The sequence below is a fragment of the Rhodamnia argentea genome, chromosome 9 (assembly GCF_020921035.1).
Source record: "Rhodamnia argentea isolate NSW1041297 chromosome 9, ASM2092103v1, whole genome shotgun sequence".
NCBI classification, from domain to species: Eukaryota; Viridiplantae; Streptophyta; class Magnoliopsida; order Myrtales; family Myrtaceae; genus Rhodamnia; species Rhodamnia argentea.
In genome coordinates this window covers 9,243,752-9,267,619 of record NC_063158.1, presented here as the reverse complement: position 1 = coordinate 9,267,619, position 23,868 = coordinate 9,243,752, and the positions used below count along the sequence as shown (strand labels likewise).

At 38.9% G+C, this 23,868-nt stretch overlaps 1 protein-coding gene across 1 annotated transcript; it reads right to left on the bottom strand.

Annotated features, from left to right (window-relative positions):
• Positions 1 to 12,229: 12,229 nt before the first annotated feature.
• Positions 12,230 to 18,640, bottom strand: LOC115757181 (protein NUCLEAR FUSION DEFECTIVE 4). Its single transcript, XM_048285198.1, has 3 exons — positions 18,121 to 18,640; positions 12,914 to 13,836; positions 12,230 to 12,764 (listed from the first exon to the last, which is right to left on the bottom strand). The coding sequence occupies exons 1-3, from the start codon at positions 18,427 to 18,429 to the stop codon at positions 12,278 to 12,280; spliced, it is 1,719 nt and encodes a 572-aa protein (XP_048141155.1). The 5' UTR covers positions 18,430 to 18,640; the 3' UTR covers positions 12,230 to 12,277.
• Between the last annotated feature and the right edge of the window lie 5,228 nt (positions 18,641 to 23,868).

Here is a 23,868-nt window from a genome sequence, read left to right as displayed (position 1 = left end):
AACGTATTCAAAATTTGAAAGGATTGATCCGTGGTAATTGTATTTCCTATATGATGATGCGTATGCATGTAACGCGCATAAAGGAAATAAGATGCATTTATTACAACCCAAATTGTTTAAAAGTGTTCAAAAAGATAACAATATGCAAAACTAAATGGGGGAATGGATCTATCCAAGCCGAGGACGCTTGCATTCTTCTTGTTCCTCCGATCCGTCCGAATCCCACAAATAAGGATCTTCTCCTTCTTCAGACATCCAAAGCTCCGGATCTTCGGGGATGTACGGCTCCACTCCCGGGACATATGGTACTATGTACTCGGGTACATAGGATTCCACTTCTTCAATGCGGGGAGATACGCACTCAGGTACATATAGGCTCGACCAATGATTTGCGGTACTCCTTGAACTTCTGAATATACTCCTTGGAAGCCCTATGGATGTTCATCTCATCATCTAAGTAGTCGGGCCATTCAACTTGTTGCAACAGGGAATTCTTCAAGGCATGAAGGATAAGCTTGATTCGGGCCCGATAGAGCTTCTTTGCTTCTTTGGTGAGCTTTCCATGTGACATATCAAATGAGAAGATCCCAGGACAAGTATCTGGTGGCACTTGTTGTAAAATGCCGAATTGCCTCACCACGCGAATAGGATAATAGGCCACTGCACCGGTATATCCCAATAGAGGAATAGGGCTATCATCAATACCAGTAATGCGAGCCTCCAAGATCTTAGGCCAAGTCAGACGCCATCGGATATGCTCGGGCTCCAAATCTCTCAATAGCTCAACCCATTTCTTGAAAGAATGCTTAGGTACGAGGGATTGGCACTTGAGGAAGGATTTTAGAGGGGATGAACATGCTCATTGATCTCATAACATCCCACTCGGAGTTGGAAAGTTTTTATGTGAGAAACGAACCACATGTGAAGTAGTCCGTTGGATGCTTGGAAAATGGCTTTTTTGGAAGTTTTAAAACGGTTTAGAGAGAGGAAGGTTTCAGCTAGGATCATGTAGGAATAGTTCCATCGGCAACATGCTTGTCGAGCTATGTGGACTATGGAAGGATCAAAAGTAGTCCTAGAAGTAGGAAATAGGACGAATGCAAAGAAAGCTAGAATGAACACCTTTCCCGATTTATGACCGGTTTCGGCGGATAGAGAAGAGTAATTGTCAAAAAGGAATGAGAAAGTGAATCTACCGGAGTTGGATTTGTAGACCTTTTCTATCTCGGAAGTTTTGAGGCGGAGGAAACTCGATAGAGAAAGGGTAGGATCCATATCTAGAGGAGGTTGAGCTATATGGTCATCAAACTTGGCCCCAATGATAGCAGAATATTCTTCGAGTGTAGGAGTCAACTCGAGGCCTTGAAAGTTGAAAGTCATCGTGTGCATATCCCATGTCTTGGCCAAAGCTTGAATAAGGGCCGGTTGATACTCTACTCTGATCAAATCCACTAGTCGGCCCAAGCGTCCTTCAACATATGCTTTGTTGATCGGGTTGAGACGGTCCCACCATTGAGAGAGTTCTTTGCGAGGCACCGGAATGATCTTGATATCTCCATTCCCCATGATCTAAAATATGCAAAATGATGATTCTAATGTCAATTACCACGGATTATGATGGATATGCATGAAATGTGATGCAAATGCACTAACCAAATTCCATGTCATCTTTTGGTAACATGAGGGTCAACTACTCCCATTTGACTCAAATAAATCAAATGGGGTAGTTATGGACCAAATCCCACCCAAAGATGGCATGTAATTGATTAGGATCGTTTAAGTGTAATCGGGGGAGAAAATCACTATTACAACTTTGAATCTTGACAACCCATGAAAATTCACAAGTCTAATTCAAAGAAAAGAATAAAAATATCTAAAGATGTTCGACCAATACATGTCAATGAAAATACAAAAACAACTCGGAGGAAATGCAATAAACCCTAAAAAAATGCCCCAAAGTCCAACTAAGACTAACTAGTCGAAGCGACGTCCTCATCCGACGATATCTCTATCAACTCGGGAGGATCAACTTCTTCATCATCGGAGGATATGACAACAATTTCCCTCTTCTTGATTGGAGAGTGATTTGGGATCGTCTTGATCGCACGAGGCCGCCTCATCAATTTTGCATATAGCTCTTGGATCCTTTCCTTTCCCCGTTTGAGCTCCAAATGTCGTGCGCAACTTGTATAGTCACAGTTTTCACCACGGATGCGGTTACGTCCATTGAGTTCCCTCCCATGGACAAATCATAAGACTTGGAATGTATCCGGCTCTCGATCCTTGCGTCGAATGGTCTTTCGCTCCCACATGAACACATCGGGGACATTGGTCCAACCTTGGGGCGTCATCTATCCTAAAAAGAAAAATTGACCTTCAACCCCAATCACTTAAACGATCTTACAAATTTTGATGATATGTTCGTGAAAAGACATGCTATGCATAATTTAAATTTACAAGTTCAAAAGGGGTAAAAAGCCTTACCAACCGATGTTACTCTTTTTTTTTTTTTTTTGGTTTTAGGTATACCAACCTTCCATTCACATGCGCATGAGACAAGTGAGGTTTAACTCTAAAGAAATCAAAAAGGCTCGGGTATGGACCTAAAAAGGCTCCCGCTATACGAATTGATGAGCCACCCACAAGCGCAATCAAACAACAAGTGGGTAGGATCATCAACCTCGCATAGCGAGCGGGATTAAATATGGTCAACCCCAGTGCAATCAAACACAGGAGCTTTGCATACCAATCCCTATCTAAGGCGACCTAAAAGGGTGATTCGCGGCTTGGGTTTAGGCGCTTGTGTGTGCAGTGTCGTGATCCTCAAAATATGCAATACATGCACAACAATTTATATCAAAACACCGCTTCAATATGTGCATAAATAAACACTTAAAACCCGAAACACCATATCTGCACAAAATTGGTTAGCATAGACGCCACCCCTTATAACTCCCATCTGCATCAACATTTAACACTTTTCGTTAGTGAACGTACCTCACCTTCAAGAGCATCTGCAGAAAACGAGGTTAGAAAACACTCAACTTTTTTATCGGCTTAAGTCCTCTTAATGATTTTGCAACCATTCTCCCCAGTGGAGTCGCTAGTCTGTCGCGACCCTCTTTAAACTTTTCAATGCGAGGCGAAGAATGAGGTTAACGAGCCGCGCTTCCGACCCAGTTGACGGTGGATCTTGGCGCGCGGGTCCCTCCCGAGACCCATTACTCGAATCGCGATGTGAAGAAAATTTTTATATCGAGGTCGACCTTAGTGTGGTCGGGTGACATGTGCATAGTGTACATGCATATGGAGTCGCCACCGATCAATTTTTGGAGGGTATGATCGGGAACCCTATCGAGCGGTTGGGAGAAACCGTTCGATTCTACGAGAACCAGAGATTTGGGTCCGGGGACTTGGTTACGCCGAGATTCGAATCGACGCCCTTTCGGTTACCGAAGTTGAGTGATTTTCTAACCTAAGAATTCATGCAGATGAAATTTAGGGCGAGGTAGGCTCTAACGATCTAGGATATCATGCGGACGGGAATTTTCTAACCTATCAATCACAATCAAGAAATTTAAATGCACAATCAAGATAATCGCAATCAAATCAATCCATCAATCAAAATGAGGATAATACGCCTAATATGGCCCTATCGGCCCATAGAAAAATCCAATCAGAGTTTCGGGATGGTTCGGAAAATTTTGGGGCGAAAGGCCCAAGAGGGTAAAATGGTCATTTTGGAAGGTTCGGGACCCAAAAATCACAAAATAGGGTCGGGCCAGTTGAATGTGGCCATTTCCCATTTTTTGTGATTTTTCAGAATTTTTTGGAATTTTTCTTTTTTTTATGGAATTTTTATTTATTTTCTAAAAAATAAAAATTTTCCGAATCGATGTGAATCGACCCTCGAAACTTCAAAATTTCTCGATCCAGACTATAAGAGTCCCAAATCGACCTAAACATTTTTTAGAAATTTTTTGGGAAAATCTAGGAATTTTTATGAATTTTCTATGAATTTTATTGATTTTATTGATTTTTTTAGAAAATTTTTATGATTTTTATTGATTTTTTATTAATATTTCGGACCGGGTCAACCCGGTCAACGCCCTATCAACCCGGCTTGGACCCGCTCGGACCCGCTCTAGACCAAAACGATGACATTTCTTATTTATTCTAACATTTTTTTTTTTTTCTAAAAAACTAATTTCCTAATATTCGAAAATATAGAAAATAAATGGACGGCCGAGATCAATCCTAGAATCAATCTCAGCCATCGACTCACTCGTGCTCGAATGTGCCTTGCTATACCATATCACGTTTGGCCCATGCATGAAACGACGCCGCATCGTTTAATGAATGAACGGCCACGATTAAAATTAGATTCGATCGAGGCCGTTAAATCACCTAGACTACAAAACGATGATGCTTTGGGCCTATACTCTAAACGATGCCGCACACAACCTACACAAACTAAACGGCACCGTTTTTGCATTTTTTTTATTTTCTATCTAATAAACGAATTATCAGAAAATACAAAAATTCGATCCAACGGTCCTAAATCAAACTCACCTATTTATCTCGACCGTTGGATCGGATTTGAGTCGGCTTATTCGCGCCAACGGTTAAGCTGACTCGGACACGAGCTGGACCTATCAAACAATGACACCTCAGACTTGTTGACTCGCTGACCTACCAGGTCAACTTGTCTTCTTCCTCGCGACACTGCCAGACTCAACGGCCGACATTTCTCCGGCGAGATCTAACGGTGAGATCTCGTCGGAATGACGTGAAACCAACTCCGTTCGACTCGCCCGAACTTCTCTATCAACATATCCAAAATCAAACGATTTCATCGACTAAATCACGAGATACATGCTACTACGCACAATCGACCATTGCAGAGTTCAAACATAAAGATTAAGGCCAAATCAAAGCAATTAATCCATACACAAGCATCATAGGAGGTTCAGGAAACTTACCTCGAGCTCCGATTGAGCTCGCAATGGCTAGGATTGCCCGGCCGGTGTTCGGCCGGACCGAGTTAGGTAGGAGGGTCGACTCAGGTTATTCAAGCGAAATCGATGCAAAAGAGAGATACAATCATGGTGATAGATGTTCCAGAAGTAAAATGCACACATCAATTGCAAGAATTAGGTTCGTGAATGCATGATGCCATGAATGCACGGAGAATGAGCTCGAGAAGTCGACTCACCGATTTTGGAGTTTACAAGTTGATTGAGCTGGTGCGATCGCTTCCTCCAAGCTCGGGCGGAGCTTCTAGAATGAATCCGCCGCTTTAATTTGCTCTGGATTGATCGGGCAAAGAGCTCATAGTTCGAGCTCAAGTCTCTCATCGCACATGGCGAAGGACGAGACCTCTCTCTCTACTCTCTCTCTCTCTCTCTCTATTCTATTAATCCTTGCTAGCACAATGAGCCTCCTCTTCTTCGCGAATCTTTGCCAACCTTTTATATCAAGTTTTTGAAAATTGGCATGCACGGGCGAGCTTCGCCGAGCCTTCCTCTCACGTGCACTCAGCATGCGATTGTGCAAACGGTGACGACGGAATCAGTTAGAATTCCGTCCAAGTCCGTTAGGCTCTCGACGTGAACCAAAACGAGCACGTAATTTGACTGATTTTTTTGAAAATGTTGACTTTTCTAAGTGCACGGGGACTTTGACTACTCTGCCGGCGCTCCTCTGGCAACCATTGGTCGTGCCATTGGTGTCAATCGACGCGTCTTGACCTGAGGAACAAAACGCCCAAGGTAATTGGTTCAATTAGGCTCGAATTGACCTTCAATTTGATCGCCAAAATCCATTGTTCAATCTACAAAATGGCGCTGCGTCAGGAAGAAGATGACATTGTTTGGACCGGTTCAACCGGTCCGACCAAATCGACCGGTTCAAACGTTTAGAAATTTTCAAAATTAATCAAAATCCGTGAGGAATTTTCACAATTAAACCTCAAAATTGAACTTAGGGGCCTAAATATTATCTAGAAATGTGATTTTTCCCAAAAGTTCTTATCAATTTCTACAAAAACCCCAAATTTTTCTAAAATTGCAAATTGGGGAAAACTTCAATTGAGTGCCCAATTGATCAAATTGGATCAAATTACCCCTGCCAATCGATTCAGAACATGTGAAAACCTTAGGGGGTAGTCCAATTTTTTTGTGAAAGTCCCTAGATTAAGAGTAATTTCAAAAATTGAAAATCTTAGGGACTAAATTGCAAAGATTTTGGGGATTCTTGCCCAATTTGTGCAATTCACGTAATTGAGGGTGTAATTGATCAAATTGAAGTTGCAGAGGACTGAAATTGAATGTTTTGACTCAAGATGTGCAAAAATTACAAATAAAAAGACTCAAATTGTATTTTTTATGCAAATTCAACCTTTGGCGTTACAAAGGAACACCTAAAATTGAATTCAATTTTTTATTTTTCTTGAGGTAATATGAAGAGGAAATTAAAATAAAAATATGGAACATTTTTCTATATTTTTGTGACCTCGGGAAGTATTTTTTGTGAATTTTCTTGTATTTTCCTATTTTTCAAAAATATTAAAAAATGTGAAAAATATGAAAAAATTATTTTTTGTTCAAAAATGGTTCCTTATGCTTGGCCAAGGCTACCAAACTTGATTTTTCAATTTTTTTATTTTTTATGAATTTTTGTGAATTAATTTTAAAAAATAAAAAAAAAAACAAAAAAAAAAAAAATAAAAAAAAATTTCTAAAAAAAAATAATTAATATAATTAATAATTTTTTATAAAAATCTAAAAAAAATTAAATAAAACCCCCCTTTTTTTTAATAAAAAAAAATAAAAAAAAAAAAACCAACGCCCCTTAACCCTAACCCCATTACGTAAATAAAAATTTAAAATTTTAAAAAATATTAAATTTTTCCTTTTTTTTTTTTTTATTTTTTCATTCCTTTTTCCTCCTTCCTTAACCCACCTTCCCTTTTTTTTAAAAAAAATAAAAAAAAAAAAAACACATTTTTCCACCCTTATCATTTTTCATATATTTTTATTTTATTTTATACTCCGGAGGCTGGATATGGTAAAAACAACGGCCTAATAAAAAAATCAAAAAAAAAAACCAAAAAAAAAAATAGGTACCCCGGTTTCTTATATTTAATTTATTTTTTATTTTAATTCTTTATGGAAGTAAAAAAAAAAAAAACATCCACTTGCTCTTTTTCCCTCCTAAACTTTTTTTTAAAAGAAGAACACTATCCCCTAACCCTCTCACCCCCACGTTAGTCTCATCTTCATCCTCGTTTTGGTTCGCTTCGGGGTTGTAATCAAAAGAACTGTCGGATCACACCTCGGTGGCATCCTCCTCCTCCTCCTCCTCCTCAAAATCAGAAACCTTAATTACTTCTATGTCTTCTTCGAGAGTAGTAGTTCTCTCGGGGATGTTTCTTGAACCAACCATACTAATCTCCCGTTCAACCTCATCTCGGATCGGATGACACCAAGTGGGCACGACTTCTCTAGGAACCTCGGTTGGCTTCAGTGGACTAGTGGTAATGTCTCCAACCCAGCGATACCATGCCTCAAAACAATGGGATATCAAATGGTCCTTCCCTTCTTCAACCCAGACGGCAGTCCATTTTCTAATATACACAAAACCTCTACCATCGGAAAACTCGTCAAAAGTGGAGGTCATCTCCTTGGGGTTACCCAAGCGAACATGTATCATCTTCGAGGTGCGGGATCTAAAAGAAGGATCCCACGACGGGGTGAGAATAAATCTCGGTAAATCAACCCTAACTATAGACTAAGCCACTAGTACCTCCGGACTACTTCTCAAATCAAAGATGTCCGAAGACGTCAATAAAAATAGTATAGATATGATGCAAGCACAAACATAGACATTGGCAATTTAAACAATCACAATAATCGGGCATTCAGTAGTTCAGAACCAAGCTCTACGTACTAATACGATAATCTCATTCTTGATATCAAGGCCCGCGTAATAACGCATCAAGCTATCTTGATGTACTTGGCAATACCAGCATAATAATGCATCGGGTTTATATATAATTGCCAGGACCCGCGTAATAACGCATCGGGTCAAATCCTGCGTTTAACGCCTCGGGATAATATCAAAGCCCTGCGTCATAATGCCTCGAGGTACAAATGATCTCATAACCCATGTCATGACGCATCAGGTTAACACAACTCATATATTCACCGGTCGATCGATCAAACTTAATCTCGATCAAAAATATTTCCCATTGGCCAAGGGTTCACAAATATGATTCTCATTTCAAACAACTTCATAATCGAGTACGGCTCGACTTAACGAGCATTTAATTCATAGCACACGAGAATACTCAAGGCCACATTATACTAGGCCCAGTACAAATTGCGTCACCATGCAATCAAGTCAACAAGCATAATTTTCATCAATTCAATCATAATTCATTATCGTGCCATACAAAAGATTAAATATTATACAGTCATTCAATTCATTCGATCATGCATAATTCAACTCATAAATCACCCGATTGGATCACAAATTGGTCCCTTAGTACCCTAATGTCTTAATAAAGGGTTAAGGGCAATTTATCTATTCCAAAGAGCTAGTCGCGACCTCCAATTCAAGCTTCCGAGTCCAAGATTAAATCTGTCCAAAACAGGGCAATCGCTAATTAAGTTTCGTCACGCCATTTAGTCACAATTCCAGCTCTAATCACCAAACCACTTCACATACTCTTCATTAACATACTAATATACGTCGTAGCATGTCTAAATGAAAAATTCAAGACAAGGAGACACCAATTCCAGCCTTGAACAGAACCAGACAGCACCTTCCCAGAACAAAGCGAAAACCGGTTCTGCTTATACCACCTCCAACAGTCCATAATTTCATCCTAAGCTCCAATTCAATATGAAATCAACTTGCTAAAACCTTCCTCTATATGTTTAATAGGTTCACCAAAAATTTGAAGCCAATTGAACACCTTGAAGACCTCCAATTAGTCTAATCCTTTCAAGTGTGCAAACTGTCAATTTCTACTCCTCAAAACCCATCTCAAAATAACCAAGAACACCCATCAATACTAAACTAAAATTATCATTCCAACTCAGCCAAGTCAAGTAATATATGTCTAGAACATCTCACAAAAATTTTGAAACAAAATGAGCTCTTGAAACTGTTGTAAGAGAGCTCTCTCTCAAACCGGGTCAGATTCAATCCCAACTGGACCTTTGTCCATTCAATCAAACCTATGGGAAAAACTACCAGGCCAAAATTTTTTCATAATATATCCCTGGAAATCCAAGACAATTATCTTTCAAATGGAGGTGACCTTACCTCAAAGAGACGTCGGACGAAGGAGATATGGCCGAAACAAAGAAGGGCGTTGGGGCTTGCCGAGGTGAGCGATTTTTTGTGGGTGTAGAAAAATGAAGAGGAAGATGGGCTGGCGTGGAGAGCAAGTGTGGTTGGTCTGCTGAAGCAAAAAGGAAGAAAGACAGAAGCTTCACCTCCATTATTGATTTAGTCAAGCTTGGAATAGTTAATCACATGGTCAATTAAGACCAAACCTCCAAAATTTGACACTTGTCCTCATGTTAATAATATCCCATGAGCATTGACCATCATTGACCTCATCATCTTCCAATTTCGGTAGCCTAAGGGAAACAAAAAGACCAAAATGCCCTTTAGATCACTTAAGGCAAGGTTAATGCTTGAGGGGTAAAATGGTCATTTTACACTTGTCGACCAAAAACTCCGATTTTTCCAAATCGAATTACTATTGATAAGGCGACATCCAATTCAAGACCAAAATTGGAATTCTTCATTTCCATTTTCTCAATTTCGAGTATCCATTTCCTAATTCATTTTCCTTCGAACGTAACTTCAGTTCATCTCAAACCGAAGGGCGGCTTTTGCATCGACATTACGCGTATCGACTCGGTGATTTTCATCACTCTTAGGCTTACTCAAGTCATGGTCATTTTGATTGTCATGTAATTGCGAAGATTTATTACTAGTCCACTAGATCTCGATCGTCAGAACCCAATTTAGGAATATTTTGCAAATTATACATTGGTTAAGTGGAATCACCCGTGCTCCAATCGTATAACACAAGCAAAGGATTCCATAGTCATTCATAGATCGACCTTTACTGGCTCTAAATATTCCCTCGACAATCCTTATGGTCAAAATGCCAATTATCATTCGAGTTTCTTAGATCCACATACATTGTCATGCTTTAGCCTTTCCCTTTTGGTTAGTATACTCGGGATTGATCAGATCCAAGCGAAATAAAACTGAAGTACATCGGTAGATAATCTTCATTCAATAGTCTCGAAATGGTATAAAATTCAGAATGTCACATATATGTTGTTTTTGTGATACAAAATATGAAACCATAAAGTAAATTTAACAACTCTCACTAGGCGGAGGGATAGTATGATGCATGATAAGTTGATATCTTATTGAACATAATGAAGTATTTGTATTGTCCAACTAACGAAAAAGATGATAGAAGTAGAAGTAATTTTTTGGTTAGCTTGATAAAAAAAATAATACATTGACGAGAGAAAGGAGGGTATTTAAGCCATTTAACTGAAAAAAGGGGGAAAAGTACACTAGAAGTGCCATAACTTGTGTACGGCGTTCACTTGAGTGCCACAACTTTCAAAACGTTCACTTAAGTGCCATAACTTGTAAAAATCGTTCACTTAAGTGCTACGTCGGAGCAAAATCGTTCACTTGAGTGCTACGGTAACTTTTCCGGCGTGCCACGTCGGCTTTCCGGCGTCTATAGTAACTTTCCCCGGCTGCCACATCGGTTTTTCCGATCGCCACGTCAACATGGCACTCAAGTGAATGATTTTTAAAAATTATGACACTTAAGTGAACGTTTTGAAAGTTATGGCACTCAAGTGAACGCCGTACAAAAGTTATGGCATTTCTAGTGTACTTTTCCCGAAAAGAGGATAAAAGATGTTCTCGAGTAAGTAAAACTTACCTTTTCTTTCTTCCGTGATAAAAAACCCACTCCACTTTCCATGGCATCTGTACTCGGTTCATAGAGTCCGGAATTTCCCTCGTTTTCCACACATTTATACTGGCTTCTTACTTCTTAGCCCGTAAGATGCATGCACCAAGTGTTATTGATGATCTTGTAAGCAACACCAGCAACAAAAGATAATGTTGTCTTGCACAATCCCACGTGATCTAATTTTCCTTTTAATTTTAAACTCCGTTTGTTTAGCGAAAAATGAATGATCTGCAAAATATTTTCCTAAAAATGACCACTTGTATCATTTGAAATATTAGTCAATGAAAAATATTAGATGATCACGTTGTCACCGCACTTTTTGTCAATTCCTTCAAGTTGTCTATTCATCACGTTGTCAATAATTTTATTTATAAATGAACAAATTATGTTCTCATTGACTAAATTTATCATATGACGATAATAACAAAAAATCAGACATTTTTTGTGCGAACAAATGGCCCCTTTAAAAGAATTGAATGATTCATCGGTCATTTGATTCTTATAAATTAGGTGGTTGAGAGTCATCATTTTCTCCCTTGTAATTGATAAATTTGATTTTTTATTGCCAAATTTTATCTTGGTTAGCTTCAACATTAGGCACATTTCATATGAAGTTCTCATGCTATCCTTTGGTCCGTTCTTAAGCAATTGCTCATACTTAGAAACTATCTTTGCGAGTTGAAAAAAATCAGTAAAATTTGGGCACTCGAATTTTTCTCTAAGATTGAATTTCAATCTACTAAAGCCAAATTGATGAACTCTTTCTCTGAGAGAGAAATAACGCATCTATTTCGAGCCCTCTTGTATCGAGCAACAAACAGATGACTTGAGTGCAATTTTCTGAAATTTTTTTAAAACTCATTTTCACTTTTATGGTAAGTTTTAGAATTTCAAATGCACTTCTCTTCAAAATTTAATGATAAACTTATACAGTCAATTGATGGCTAAGTTAAGCACATACTCAAAATCTAAATGAACTATAATCAACTTTCCCTATTAGGATGTTTCTTTTTAAGGAAAATTTATTATTAAAGAAAAAAAATTTCGTAAAATTATTTTTCAAGAAAATCTTATGCCCTTTTCAAGGTAGGGAATTGAATTTTTAGCATGGATATATATTCTTCTACCGTAAATGATTTTTCGTTGATTGATCATTTTCAGCAGATCAAAGGCATGAAAATTCACAAAGCTCATTCACAGAAAAAGGCTTTCACTAAAACAAACCCACCCATAATTCCAATTGTATCATTGCCCTAGATCCAATTGACTAGAGATGATCCGGTTGAGTTCGAACTGATCGTAAGCAGGTCTCGTTCTCAAGAACAATAGCAAACTGGAGGCCATTCCCACAACCGAAATGCATCCCCACCAAACAAATGTTAGGAAATAGCAGTCCTTCCCTATGCACACCGTCGAGTCGGTGACCATCCTTATGCCGTAGCTGGATCTCGTGTTTGCATCGTAGACAATGGCTGCAAGGAGCCCGTAGAACAGCGACCCGATGGGTATGTTGGTGATGAGGATGTTGTGGTTCACACCGACACTGTTGGGGCCAAACAGTTCGGATGTGATCGAGACTGCCGCTGCGAAGATGAACCCCGAGCTAAGTCCAATTAAGGCGGTACTCGCATGCAACGCTGTACTGTTGCTCGACGCAGCAAGCAGGAAGAAGGCGACCGGAGTGGGCAAGAGCGCAACCGTCATCCACCCGGTCCTTGCAAAGTAAAACTTCCTGCGAAAGGACAAAATATAAGGTTAGAGGCAACATTTGATCAAATTGGTTGTTCAGTTAACATTATTTTAATACATAAAAACTCCTACTTTTATGTGTAATTGCCTACGTCAATTTGGAATCGAGTGCAATGACCTTAGTTTACTTACGTTCGAATGTAGTCGGGAGTGGCGGAGAGCAAGCGGCCGAAGAAGGAGAAGGATGAGTAGAGCGTGACGAGCGTCGTGGTGTTCGAACTCTGTCCTAGGGATTGAGCAATCTGGCCTAGGTTGTTGCTATACACTAGTCCAATGGTCCCTCCGCAGAAGTACGCAATGTAGTACAACCAGAAATCCAACCTCCTCACAAGCAACTCCACAGGATGTTCTTCACCAAGCATTGCCAATTGATGCCTCCCCACAATGCTCTCGCAACATCCCTCGGCGTTGTGCCTCGTCAGCCCATATGACGATCCGTTATCGCTGATCAGGTGCCTCAGCCCGTTCTTGTGAATGCTTGCCTTGCGGGTTATCTGCTCTTTATGCAACTCGAGGTCATCGTCGTGGACCAGGATGAATGATGAGCCCTCGATGTGGAAGCTAGAGTGGATCGCCTGGCGGAACCAGGCCCGAGCGTACACGATTCCAGGGATGAAAAGCGGGAAGAACAGTAGGAACAGTGCTCCACCAAGGAGGAGGCGGGCTGAGGCGGTGTCGGATGAGGTTGAGCCTGTGAGGAGGAGGTAGACGCCCGTGATGATGGCAAGGATGTTGAGGATGAGGAAGATGAGGGAGTCGCGGCCAACCGCATCGGGCGGGAGGGGGTCAAGGGAGGGCTGTCGGAGGATCGGGATGAGCGACATGAAGGAGGTGATGAGGGGGACTAGGGCATTGAGGAGGAGGTAGAGAGCGCTGGAGGATGGGCTGATTGCGTCGGCGATCATAGTGTATAGGGCGGCGCTCACGCCGTTGAAGCTGATCGTGAGGGACAGTGCGAGCGCCCTATTGGTCGGGAAGTTCCGGATGCACAGGACGTAGCACACCGTGTTGAACCAACAGATGCTGCAACCGGCCAACAAGCATAGAAGAAAGACCTGCCACAACCACAACCAAATTCGGAGAATGGGGTTCACATTGGGTCAGGTTATCAGCGAACAAAGCAGAAACTTAAATTCAGAGTATATGGTAACGAAATATTGCGTCAAATTTCATAGAATATAATGAGGCATTCCTAAACTTTTCCCTGAGCACCGAGCTATAAAGTTATATAACTGTAATTTGATAGTCATCAATGCAAGCCAAACATGCTGGATTTTGACAAATAAAGTTATATAAGTTGTACGGGACAATTTGCATGCATTCAGAGAGATTGGTTGAACTCAAATGTCGAAATATCGCGTGTCATCGGGAAGCAAATTATAGAGGATTAGTTGAGCGCATCTCGGCTTGTCTATAGCTTATTCGTTCGGTCCAAGAAGCATTTCCTTAAGTAGTAAGGAGAGGATGTATTCCTTCTAATTAGAGGACATATAACTTTTTGCTAATCAACAAGGACAAAAAGAACTTGCCATGACAAAATCAACTCATATGCAATCCTAACTCGTGATAGATAAGCCATTTCAGTAGCTGATCCATCACATCAGGTCAAATTATAAGGCATTTCAAGAGAAATTTGTCCCATTTTTCTCAGTGCTATCATGACCAGACTATGTCGTGTATCTCTTAGCTAATTTATTCGGTGAACGGTACTACACGGGAATTTCACTTTCGCATTCAATGGCATGATAGGAATTGCATTAACTACTGCTAGGAGTAATTGAATTTTGCCAAAGAGTGGATGTATTTCCCTCAAAAGTAACACGATTAACTAACGATAGTAATCAAAGCGCTCACAAATGTTCTACAGAGTACATATAGAAGCAGATTCATGAAGATGAATCGGTTCAATAGTCGCATCATAACTCCTAAAAAATGGGTATTTATTCGAGAGAGAAACTTGCCTAAAACCCTAGAAATTGTCTCTTTCTTGGACAAGGAAAAAAGCAAAATTTCATGGGAAATCAAGTGGTACTAAACCTAAAAAAGTGGTACTATTTGGACCAAAAAAAAAAAGTGGTAAATTGTGGTACTAATATCATCCCGTAATGGTAGCAAAAATGAATTAGAGAAAAACATATTCAAGCTTAATGAAAACGCTTTGGTGTAAATTGTGATAAGAAAATGACATCATCTTCTATCAATTTGTTTTTTTAGACGATGAAAATTATCTCTTCAGAAAAATGATTTTTCATTTTATCTGTGAAATAAGCAACCCGAAATTGCACGTGTACTTATTTGATTGGTACGTGAGAGGTGCGAAGGGATTGATGTAAAAGATTATTTCGGAAGGGGACAAAAAATCCATGTGGTTGGTGTAACCGTGCTATCCACAAAACAAGCAGGTAGTCGAATTCAAACGCAACATTAAATGGATCTGTATGTGAAGCACGCCAAAAGAGAAAAGCGGAAATAAAAAGTTGGAGCCAAATTTGCTGAATTATATCGAGTAAGTTTACAATATTACTGCCCATTCTATTTTGTGTACACAAACACTAATCACCACTTAAAAAAAAGTATAAATGGCATCTTTGCAAGCATAGCATCCAGATGATGACTTCGACGGCCACAATGGATTTGAGGTTACGTAAGGTTTAGCCTATCACATATCACCTCTTGAACAGCCTGTGTCATCTAATTGCGCAGAAATCTCAGATTCTCATAATTTAGGCTCATTTGGATTCCAAATCAACCTAGGAAAACATGGCTCATATGAAATTATTGGAGTACCCATGTCAAGTAAGAAGCTACTTGTTTTTTCTCCGGAATTTATATGTCGCATCTTGTTGGGATCAAACATAGTGCATGTATAAATTGACCCATCAATATTGATTCTCTCTATATCGTCATAGTTTAGCCAAAACACCATTTTATGTCACTTTTATATTCCTAATAAATTACTCTTCCATTACATAGTACAAATACCACAGATCTTCCACCTACTTCATAAACTAACTACTTATATATGTATATGTATATATATGCATTGTATAATTTATGTTTGCCTCACTTCTTTGGATATTCCATTTTTTTTTTCCTTATATCTAAATACATACAGTACCAAAAGTCACTTTTTTGGACAAAAAAAAAAAAAAAAACCCTCGTCTACTTTATGAAATATCACTTAACATCCTCTAACAAAATCTCATTGCTAAAGACCAAATCGCCCCTTTTTAGAATTTCCAATCCTCCAAGTCCCCTACAAACCTTAACCTCAATCACCCACAAACCCTCACCTACTTCATCGGCTACCACCATCCACCGCCGTCATGACGGTGGGCACAGAGTCGGAAGCCTTCAGAGGCGACCGGTGGTGCAACTGAGTTTAGGGTTCGACGGTTACGTTTCTAGTTTAGTTTTGGTGTTTGGTGCGGTAGGATATTTAAGACATGGGCAAGGCAGTTTCGGAACCAAACCACGCTTTTGTTAATGAGATTAGGACATAAAGCAGTCCCCAACGACCAAATTCAATGTCTTAATTGGTGATTTCCAAAGTAGAGGAGGGCTAGTAGTAACGAAATGAACTATAAGGACGTCTTCTAGTATTTTCCCAAAATACGCAACTCCGGTGCAAAGAGACAAGAAGAAGCAGGAAAAAAACACAATATCGCGTAGGATACTCTGATGGAATATCTGGTAGCCCCAACACCTTCAAGGTCCCCACCACATTGAACAAACAAAATGAGAAAAAAACAAAATGGAAAGCACGAATTCTGTTTTTGGAAAGAGAAAAAAAAAAAAAACAAAGGAGAAGAGAAGAAGGGATCGAAACCTCAAAAGTCCAATAAATTATTGTCATTGCGGGGTCCAAAAATTTTTGTGCTAATCAAAATGACAAACTGCAATAAACAACATAAAATTGCGTCGTTGGGGGGATTTTATGACGCATGACATGCGAGCTGTCGATTGCTCGCAAGAAGAATTCAAGATGGTCAAACTACTTGCCGAAACACTAATTTTGCTCCCTTTTTTTTTTTTTTTCCTAATCCCTTAAATTTGAAAAAACAAATAGTGTTGTGACCAGTGAAAAATGAATAAGATATAGTTATTGTAAGAGAGGCTAGGAGTACGAAAAAATTTATATTACAAGGTTAGGCAGACATATTATCTTAAAAAATGAAAAAAGAGTCCCACTAGACAAACATTCATATAGTGATCCGCCTTGATTATTATAATCTTTTTTCGTCTCTCAACACGAATCTATGTCTAAACAAGGTTGTCTAAACAAACCTTGGAGTGCCCACTTTTTTGCAGCCACAGAAAAACAACACCTGTACAACTAGAAGATGTATACAAGCGAAGGAAGCAAAACTCACCCCTTAAAATGCATTCAAATTACAGGGATGAAGAACTAAAAGGCGTGGCTGTGATTTATTGAATAAAAATAAAAAACAGAGAGAGGAGAAGAAAGAAAGCTGAACCAATCATTTGAAACCAGGAAATGGTCAAAATCTCCAACACAAGGCCACCCAGCTGGAAACACGGGGACCTCTAGAATGGTAAAATCTGAAGCTCTCTCAAAACTTTTCTAATTTCCAAGAACTCACCAGAACCTGATTAAGAACAGGATATTGAGAACACTACTGGAGAAATTTACTAGTGACCTCGAGCACAACGTCGTGTAATGTGACTTAAGCTCCTATTGTTTCACGGAATATGAATGATCTGAAAAAAAAAATCCTAAAAATAATCACTTGCTTCACTTACAAAACCTTATTCATCCATAGAAATGATTTATCATTGACTCATTATTTCTTGTGATAAAAGCGATCATTTTTTAAAATGTATCTCTTAATTTATTCCTATTTCGAGAAATAAATGGAGCGCGAAGAAGTAAATATTGGATTATCAAGTCACTTCGGTGGATATGACTAGTGCAAGTGACGGGAGAAGAGTGTTTTTCCGCGCTCAATAGTTTTGTAGGGCCATACCATTTTCTGATCTCTGATTCATTATTCAGTACTACTGTAATTATGATGAACTCGGAGTTAAAACAATGAACTTTCTCCTTTTTTTAACCAGAAAGACAAGCAGTATCAGCATGGAGAGGAGGAAAAAGGAACCTAATTTTTTATGGAATTCATCACTCCCACGCAGTGGACCCAGAAGATCCCAAAAGGCATGACGTCCCAAATCTCAACAAGATCGACCGAAGATCAACTAGTCCTTCCAAATTCTTGCAATCACAATCCAATTTCAGACACCCAAATCATTTTTTACCCCCTTCTTCTTCTTTGTCGAGAGAGAGACAGAGAGAGAGAGAGAGAGAGAGAGAGAGATACCAGGATGTAGGGAAGGGTTATGATTTCCCTGATGACGAGCCACTGGAGGCCATAGCCGATGAACCCCATGAAGGCCGACATGAAGAGCACCACCCACAGGGGCACGTACATCAAGGCCAGTCCCGACGACCACCCCAAGACCTTCCCGAGGTCGGAGGCGACCGCGAGGTAGTTGAGCTGCACCTGTGAGACCCCAAGCACCGACTTGAGGCTCGACGAGTAGGCCGAGAAATCGAAATTGGTCCCCGTGAATGCCTGGATCCAGATCGTCGCCACCAGGATCATCCACTTCCGTGACTGCCCCGCCATGGCACAGAGAAGATGGCGTACGGAGCGTGACACGGCCTTCCGGGAGGGTGGAGGAGGAGGAGTTCCGTCCTGTTGGTGAGTGCCTGCGTCTACCGGGCTCTCTACGTGGTGTCTAACTAATATATATGGTCACGAGAGAGTTTGCCTTTCGCTGTGGAGAAGGGACGAGCCATTAATATTCGACGATTCGCTCTTTCTTTTTCTTTTTCTTTTTTTTCGCACTTCTTGAATATTGTTTTGAATATGCCTGAATTTTGTGCTTTTATGGTTGGTGAGAAATTAAATTTTGATAAGGAGTGATCTAATAGACCTTTTTAACTATCGCCAAGGGCGAGTCTAGTAAATTCAGATATATAATACGTTTTTGACTTGTAGAAACTGATATTTTAATAATTTTTTAATTTATTTATAAAATTACTTCTTCTTTGTTGCCGAGGGCCAACAAGGGCCGCCGACCATAGGCGAAGGTCGGAATGCCCACGCTGGCCATGGGCTTTGCGGCCTCGCCCGGTGGCCGGCGAGGATCAATCCTCAGCAAAAAAAAAAAACATAAAAGAAAAGAAAAATGAAAAACACCAAAAACAAATTATAAAAATTCAAGAATTTTTTAAAGTATTATTTGAAAATATCCATATTAGCGCAGACCGTGTCATGTAGGATAGTCGGCATCTGCATTAGCAATTTTAGGTCGAAATTGACACGATAGACTCAATTGGTATTAATACAAAAATATTTAGAACTGAATTGATGCAATTAAAAGGTTTATGCTCAAATTGGTACCAACACAATAAGTTTAGGAATTTTTTTTATACTTTTCCTCTCTTTTCATTACAGGTGAATGGAAATCACTTTTATCACTAGAGACTCAATGAGGATTCCGCCAAGAGATGACTATGTCCGCTATTCCGAACAGAACTGAAGACGATCTGGTCATCTAGGAACTCTAGGCCAATCTTCTTATTTTTTCCAATATTTAAGTTTTGAGACGAACTCGCTATTAAGTATTAGTTTACGAGAGTGTACAAAAACAGAACTGAGATTTGGAAAAAAAAAAAAATCTCCTATAATTAAATTTTTTAGACAAACTCGTTATTCAGCATTTTGCGCAATGGTGGGGACGGGATCCAACTACACGTCAGCTTACAGCTGGCACGTGTATCAAGCATGTTAGACTCCGACGTGGATGGATTATCCCATGCTTTGCTATGTAGAACCAACTAATTAATGGCATAATATCATCCAAATTTGGCCCATTGGCTTTCATCGGGAGTTGTTAGAAATCCCCCCTCTCTTTTTTATTTGCCATTATCGATAAGACGAAATTACATGTGATCTTAAGGTGAAGCTCACGTCTTTCAATACTAACTTCGTTTCTTTCGCAAGAAATGAACAATTTAAAAATTATTTTTGAAAAAATGATCTCTTATAGAGCTGACAAAAATATTGTCCATTGACTAATTATTCCAAGCGAGATGTGAGATCCTTTTTAGCATAATATTTTTCAAATCACTCACTTTCCACAAAACAAACAGGGAAATTCAATCGGTTCCACCTTTCAAAGTTGAACAAGTGTGTGTATATAAATATGTATTTGAAATTTTTTTGTCAAATTTCGTATATTTGGCATCCGTGGGTAAATATTCCTTTTGTAAAGCTTACTTTTGCAAAGAAGGTGATCGATCATTCTATTGGGTTACTATTGGATTTGACGCATAAGATAATCCTGCTAAAACTTTAGGGTGCGGTTTGGTCGTCGGGATTTACGGTCAGAATAGGATTGGATAGGATATGATAAGAAATCTAGGGATTTGGCCATATCATATCCATTGTTTGGTAAACTGTGGATTTAAAGTCGGATATTCTCATATCCTATCATATCTTGCATTTGGTAAAAATTGTATATCAATGTAAATGACATATATGCCCCTACGTAATACTCATGAAATATTCCGATCTTATTACTATAAAAATAACGTTCTCATACACACAAAAAAACTTGAAAATATATACATTTTATTAGATTTTCAAACCTCTTTGCAAAAAAAAAATAAATAAATAAAATGCAAATAGAAACAAATGAGACAAGAAAGTTGTCATCATTTTAAAAGTTAGCTTTTATATGACGGATAAGAGAAATCCTATCCGGCCTTATCCTACCTCCTCCCCTCGGATTTTTTTATCCAAGTTATATCCCCTTTATATCCGACATTATACTATCTGAGACACCTACCAAACACGGGATAGGATAAAACATATCATATCCCGAGTTTTATACAGACGACCAAACGCAGCGAAAATTTAACTGAAAAAAAAAATTACCGGTTGGGTTTCTTTTTCTTATTCGGTTCTGTGGAGATCATTTTCTTTGCCTGTTGGCAGAAACATTGAAGAACTTTATCAACCCTGTCTGAATTTTTGGTACGAATTGCTGTTGACGAGATAGCATCGATCTTCGAGAGTTACACCATAAACTTGGAAAATTAGGAATAATCGAATATGAGACCATGGGTGTCCTGTCCATACATGGACAGGGATTAACTAGAAATGTGTGAATCCAAATTTGATTTTTGCTCCCACTTCAACCAGCTGATCAACCTGGGAAGGCTTTTTTCGTTTGCACGTGATGCGGGATTTGCCCTCATCTTTTTTTGTCCTGGCGGAGATGCCCTAATTTTGACTTTTACACTTGGTTAAATCAAGTAAAATATAAGGACGGTGATGCTCTAGGTTTTCTGAAAAACATTACATTGGCAACATAAAAGAGTAAGTGGTGCGAAAAGAGTGGTTGGTGCAAAAGCTCCATATATTTTCCGAGAAAAATTTACTAAAAAAATCATAAATCTATTATAACTATGATAATTCAGTCCCTTTTTTTTTTTTTAGCCAATTGAATCACAAACCTTTTATATTTGTATCAATTCAGTTTAACGGCCAATATTGGCTAGAAATTACTGACATGGCGCCGTTGGTGCTGAGGTGGACAATCTTGAATAATATATTAATATTTTTTTTGAATTACTTATTCTTTTATGTTTTCCCTATCTTTTATTATTTTATTTTTTGTTAAGCCCGGCAAAAGGTCGCCGGCCTCCGAGCGAGGGCCTACAAGCCCTCGTCGGCCGTTGGATAAGGGCTCACAACCCTCATCGGTCGATAGGCGATACACAATGGCGTTGGCTGCGTCACTTCAGCAATTTCTGCCCAAAATTAGCCGGATAGACTAAATTAGTACAAATGCAAAAAGTTTATGATTCAATTGGCAAAAAAAAATTGTGACTGAATTAACGCAATTATAATATATTAAAAAAAAATTGGTAATATTCCCCTTTTTGTTGCTAAAACCAACTAGTCTTTCGTGGGGGATTTTGCCGATTCCAAACACCCTCACCTCGGATGACATGCTACGAATAAGAAAAGACATCAGATCAAACTCAAGCATTAAACGATCCCATCCAAGTTTCCCAATCAGTTCTAGCTTTGTTGATGTTCACGAAAGAACGAAACGAGTCTACCATTAAGATGACATCTTCAATGAACACACCGATGCTTGATTACGACTCTTTACCTAACAGATGTGCTGAGAGTTAATATTTTCGACACTCGAACTGAGTGAGTGCATTTGATAATCTTTAGCTTCACATTGGTTAATTGATTGACATAAGTCGAGAATCCTTTCATATTTTCAGTTAGTAAAGGTTCACCTTATCTGTCAAAGGAAAAAGTACAGAGAATTAGAATATTTATATTGCCACATACCTTACTAAAACAGGTAAATTACCAAAAAGGTTCTAAACATATTCACTACAAAAAAATAAGAATTTAGCCACGGATTTTGCCACGAGAAATTGACCAAAATTCGTCGCTAAACTGATTTGCGACGAAAATTAGCAACGAAAAAATATTCGTTGTCAATTCGGCGTCGCAAAATTTAGCGACGAAAAACTAACATTTGTCGCTAATTAGCGATGAATTTTGCGACGCATACGTATCCGTGGCTAATTAGTGACGAATAAGTTTTGTCGCTAATTGGCCACAAATTTTGCGACGAATTACCCTCCGTGGCAAATCAGCGACGCAACTTATTCGTCGCTAATTAACTGCAAATTTTGCCACGAAAATAACTTTCATCGCTAAATTTAGTGACGAATTTTTTGGTCGTCGCTAAATTTAGCGACGAAAACACAATGTTTCGTCGCTAAATTTTGCGACGAAAACACAATGTTTCGTCGCTAAATTTTGCGACGCCCGGATTAGCCATGATTTTTTTTGTGGCCAAATTCGTTGTAAAACCCAATTAGCGATGAATTTAGCCACGAAAATATTATTCGTCTCTAATTTCACTAAAAAAACAAGGATTTAGCCATGGAATTTCCCACGAAAATTCTGGCAATTAGCGACGAAATCATTCATGGCAAAAGTCATCGCTAAATTATTCGTGGCAAAAGTCGTCGCTAATGTTTGATGAAATTATTCGTGGAAAATGTCGTCGCTAATGGGGCAACGAAAGTTTTCGCAGCCAATTTTGTCGCTAATATTTTGATTTGCCACAAAAGTAAAGACGAAAAAATTTTCGTCGCCAATTGGCAGTACAAAAATTTAGCAACGGAAAATTAATTTTCATCGCTAAATTGCGACGAAAAGTAAAATTTCGTCGCTAATTTGCCACGACGTCTGTCGTGGAAAATGTCATCCCCGATTAGCGACGAATGATTTTGTTGCCAATTTCATTGCTAATTAGTGACAAAGATTTAGCTACAGCATTTGCCACAAAAACTTTCGTGGCTAAAGTGATTTGCGACGAAAATAGTAACGAAATTTTGTTTCGTCACCAATTGCGCGTGGCAAAATTTAGCGACAAAATATGTTACTTCAGTCGCTAAATTGCAACAAAAATAGAGATTTGTCGCTAATTTATGGAAAAAATCGTGGCCGATTAGCGACAAATTTAGCGGTTCCGGTGACGAATTTTTTTTAATTTTTTAATCTTCTCTAGCAATGGATTTTGCGACGATCGGGCGGGGACGAATTTTGCAACGAACATTTATAATTTGTGACCGTATGATAAAATAATTTCTTTTATTTTTTTGATTTTAAATCTAATTAAATGCATAATTAATTTCTAGAATTTATATTTAACATTGATTAAGAGATTAATAAGTTCTAAATATTATAATAATATGAAAACGAAATACATTCAAAACTGGTTTGGTTTTTCCTTGCCAATGTCAAGTCTAGCACCTGAAAGAAGAGTAATCCAGCAAATTGTTGGAAATATTTGGACTAGCATCAAATACAACGGAAGTCAGCCGATCAGCAGGGAAAACTAAATGCAACCAACCATTCCCTCCATCCTAGAGGTGAATTGACCACTACATTGTTGCTTCAGATTGGTCAAAAATACCTCTCACGATCATCATGAGCCGCCTTGCAAGCTTTTTC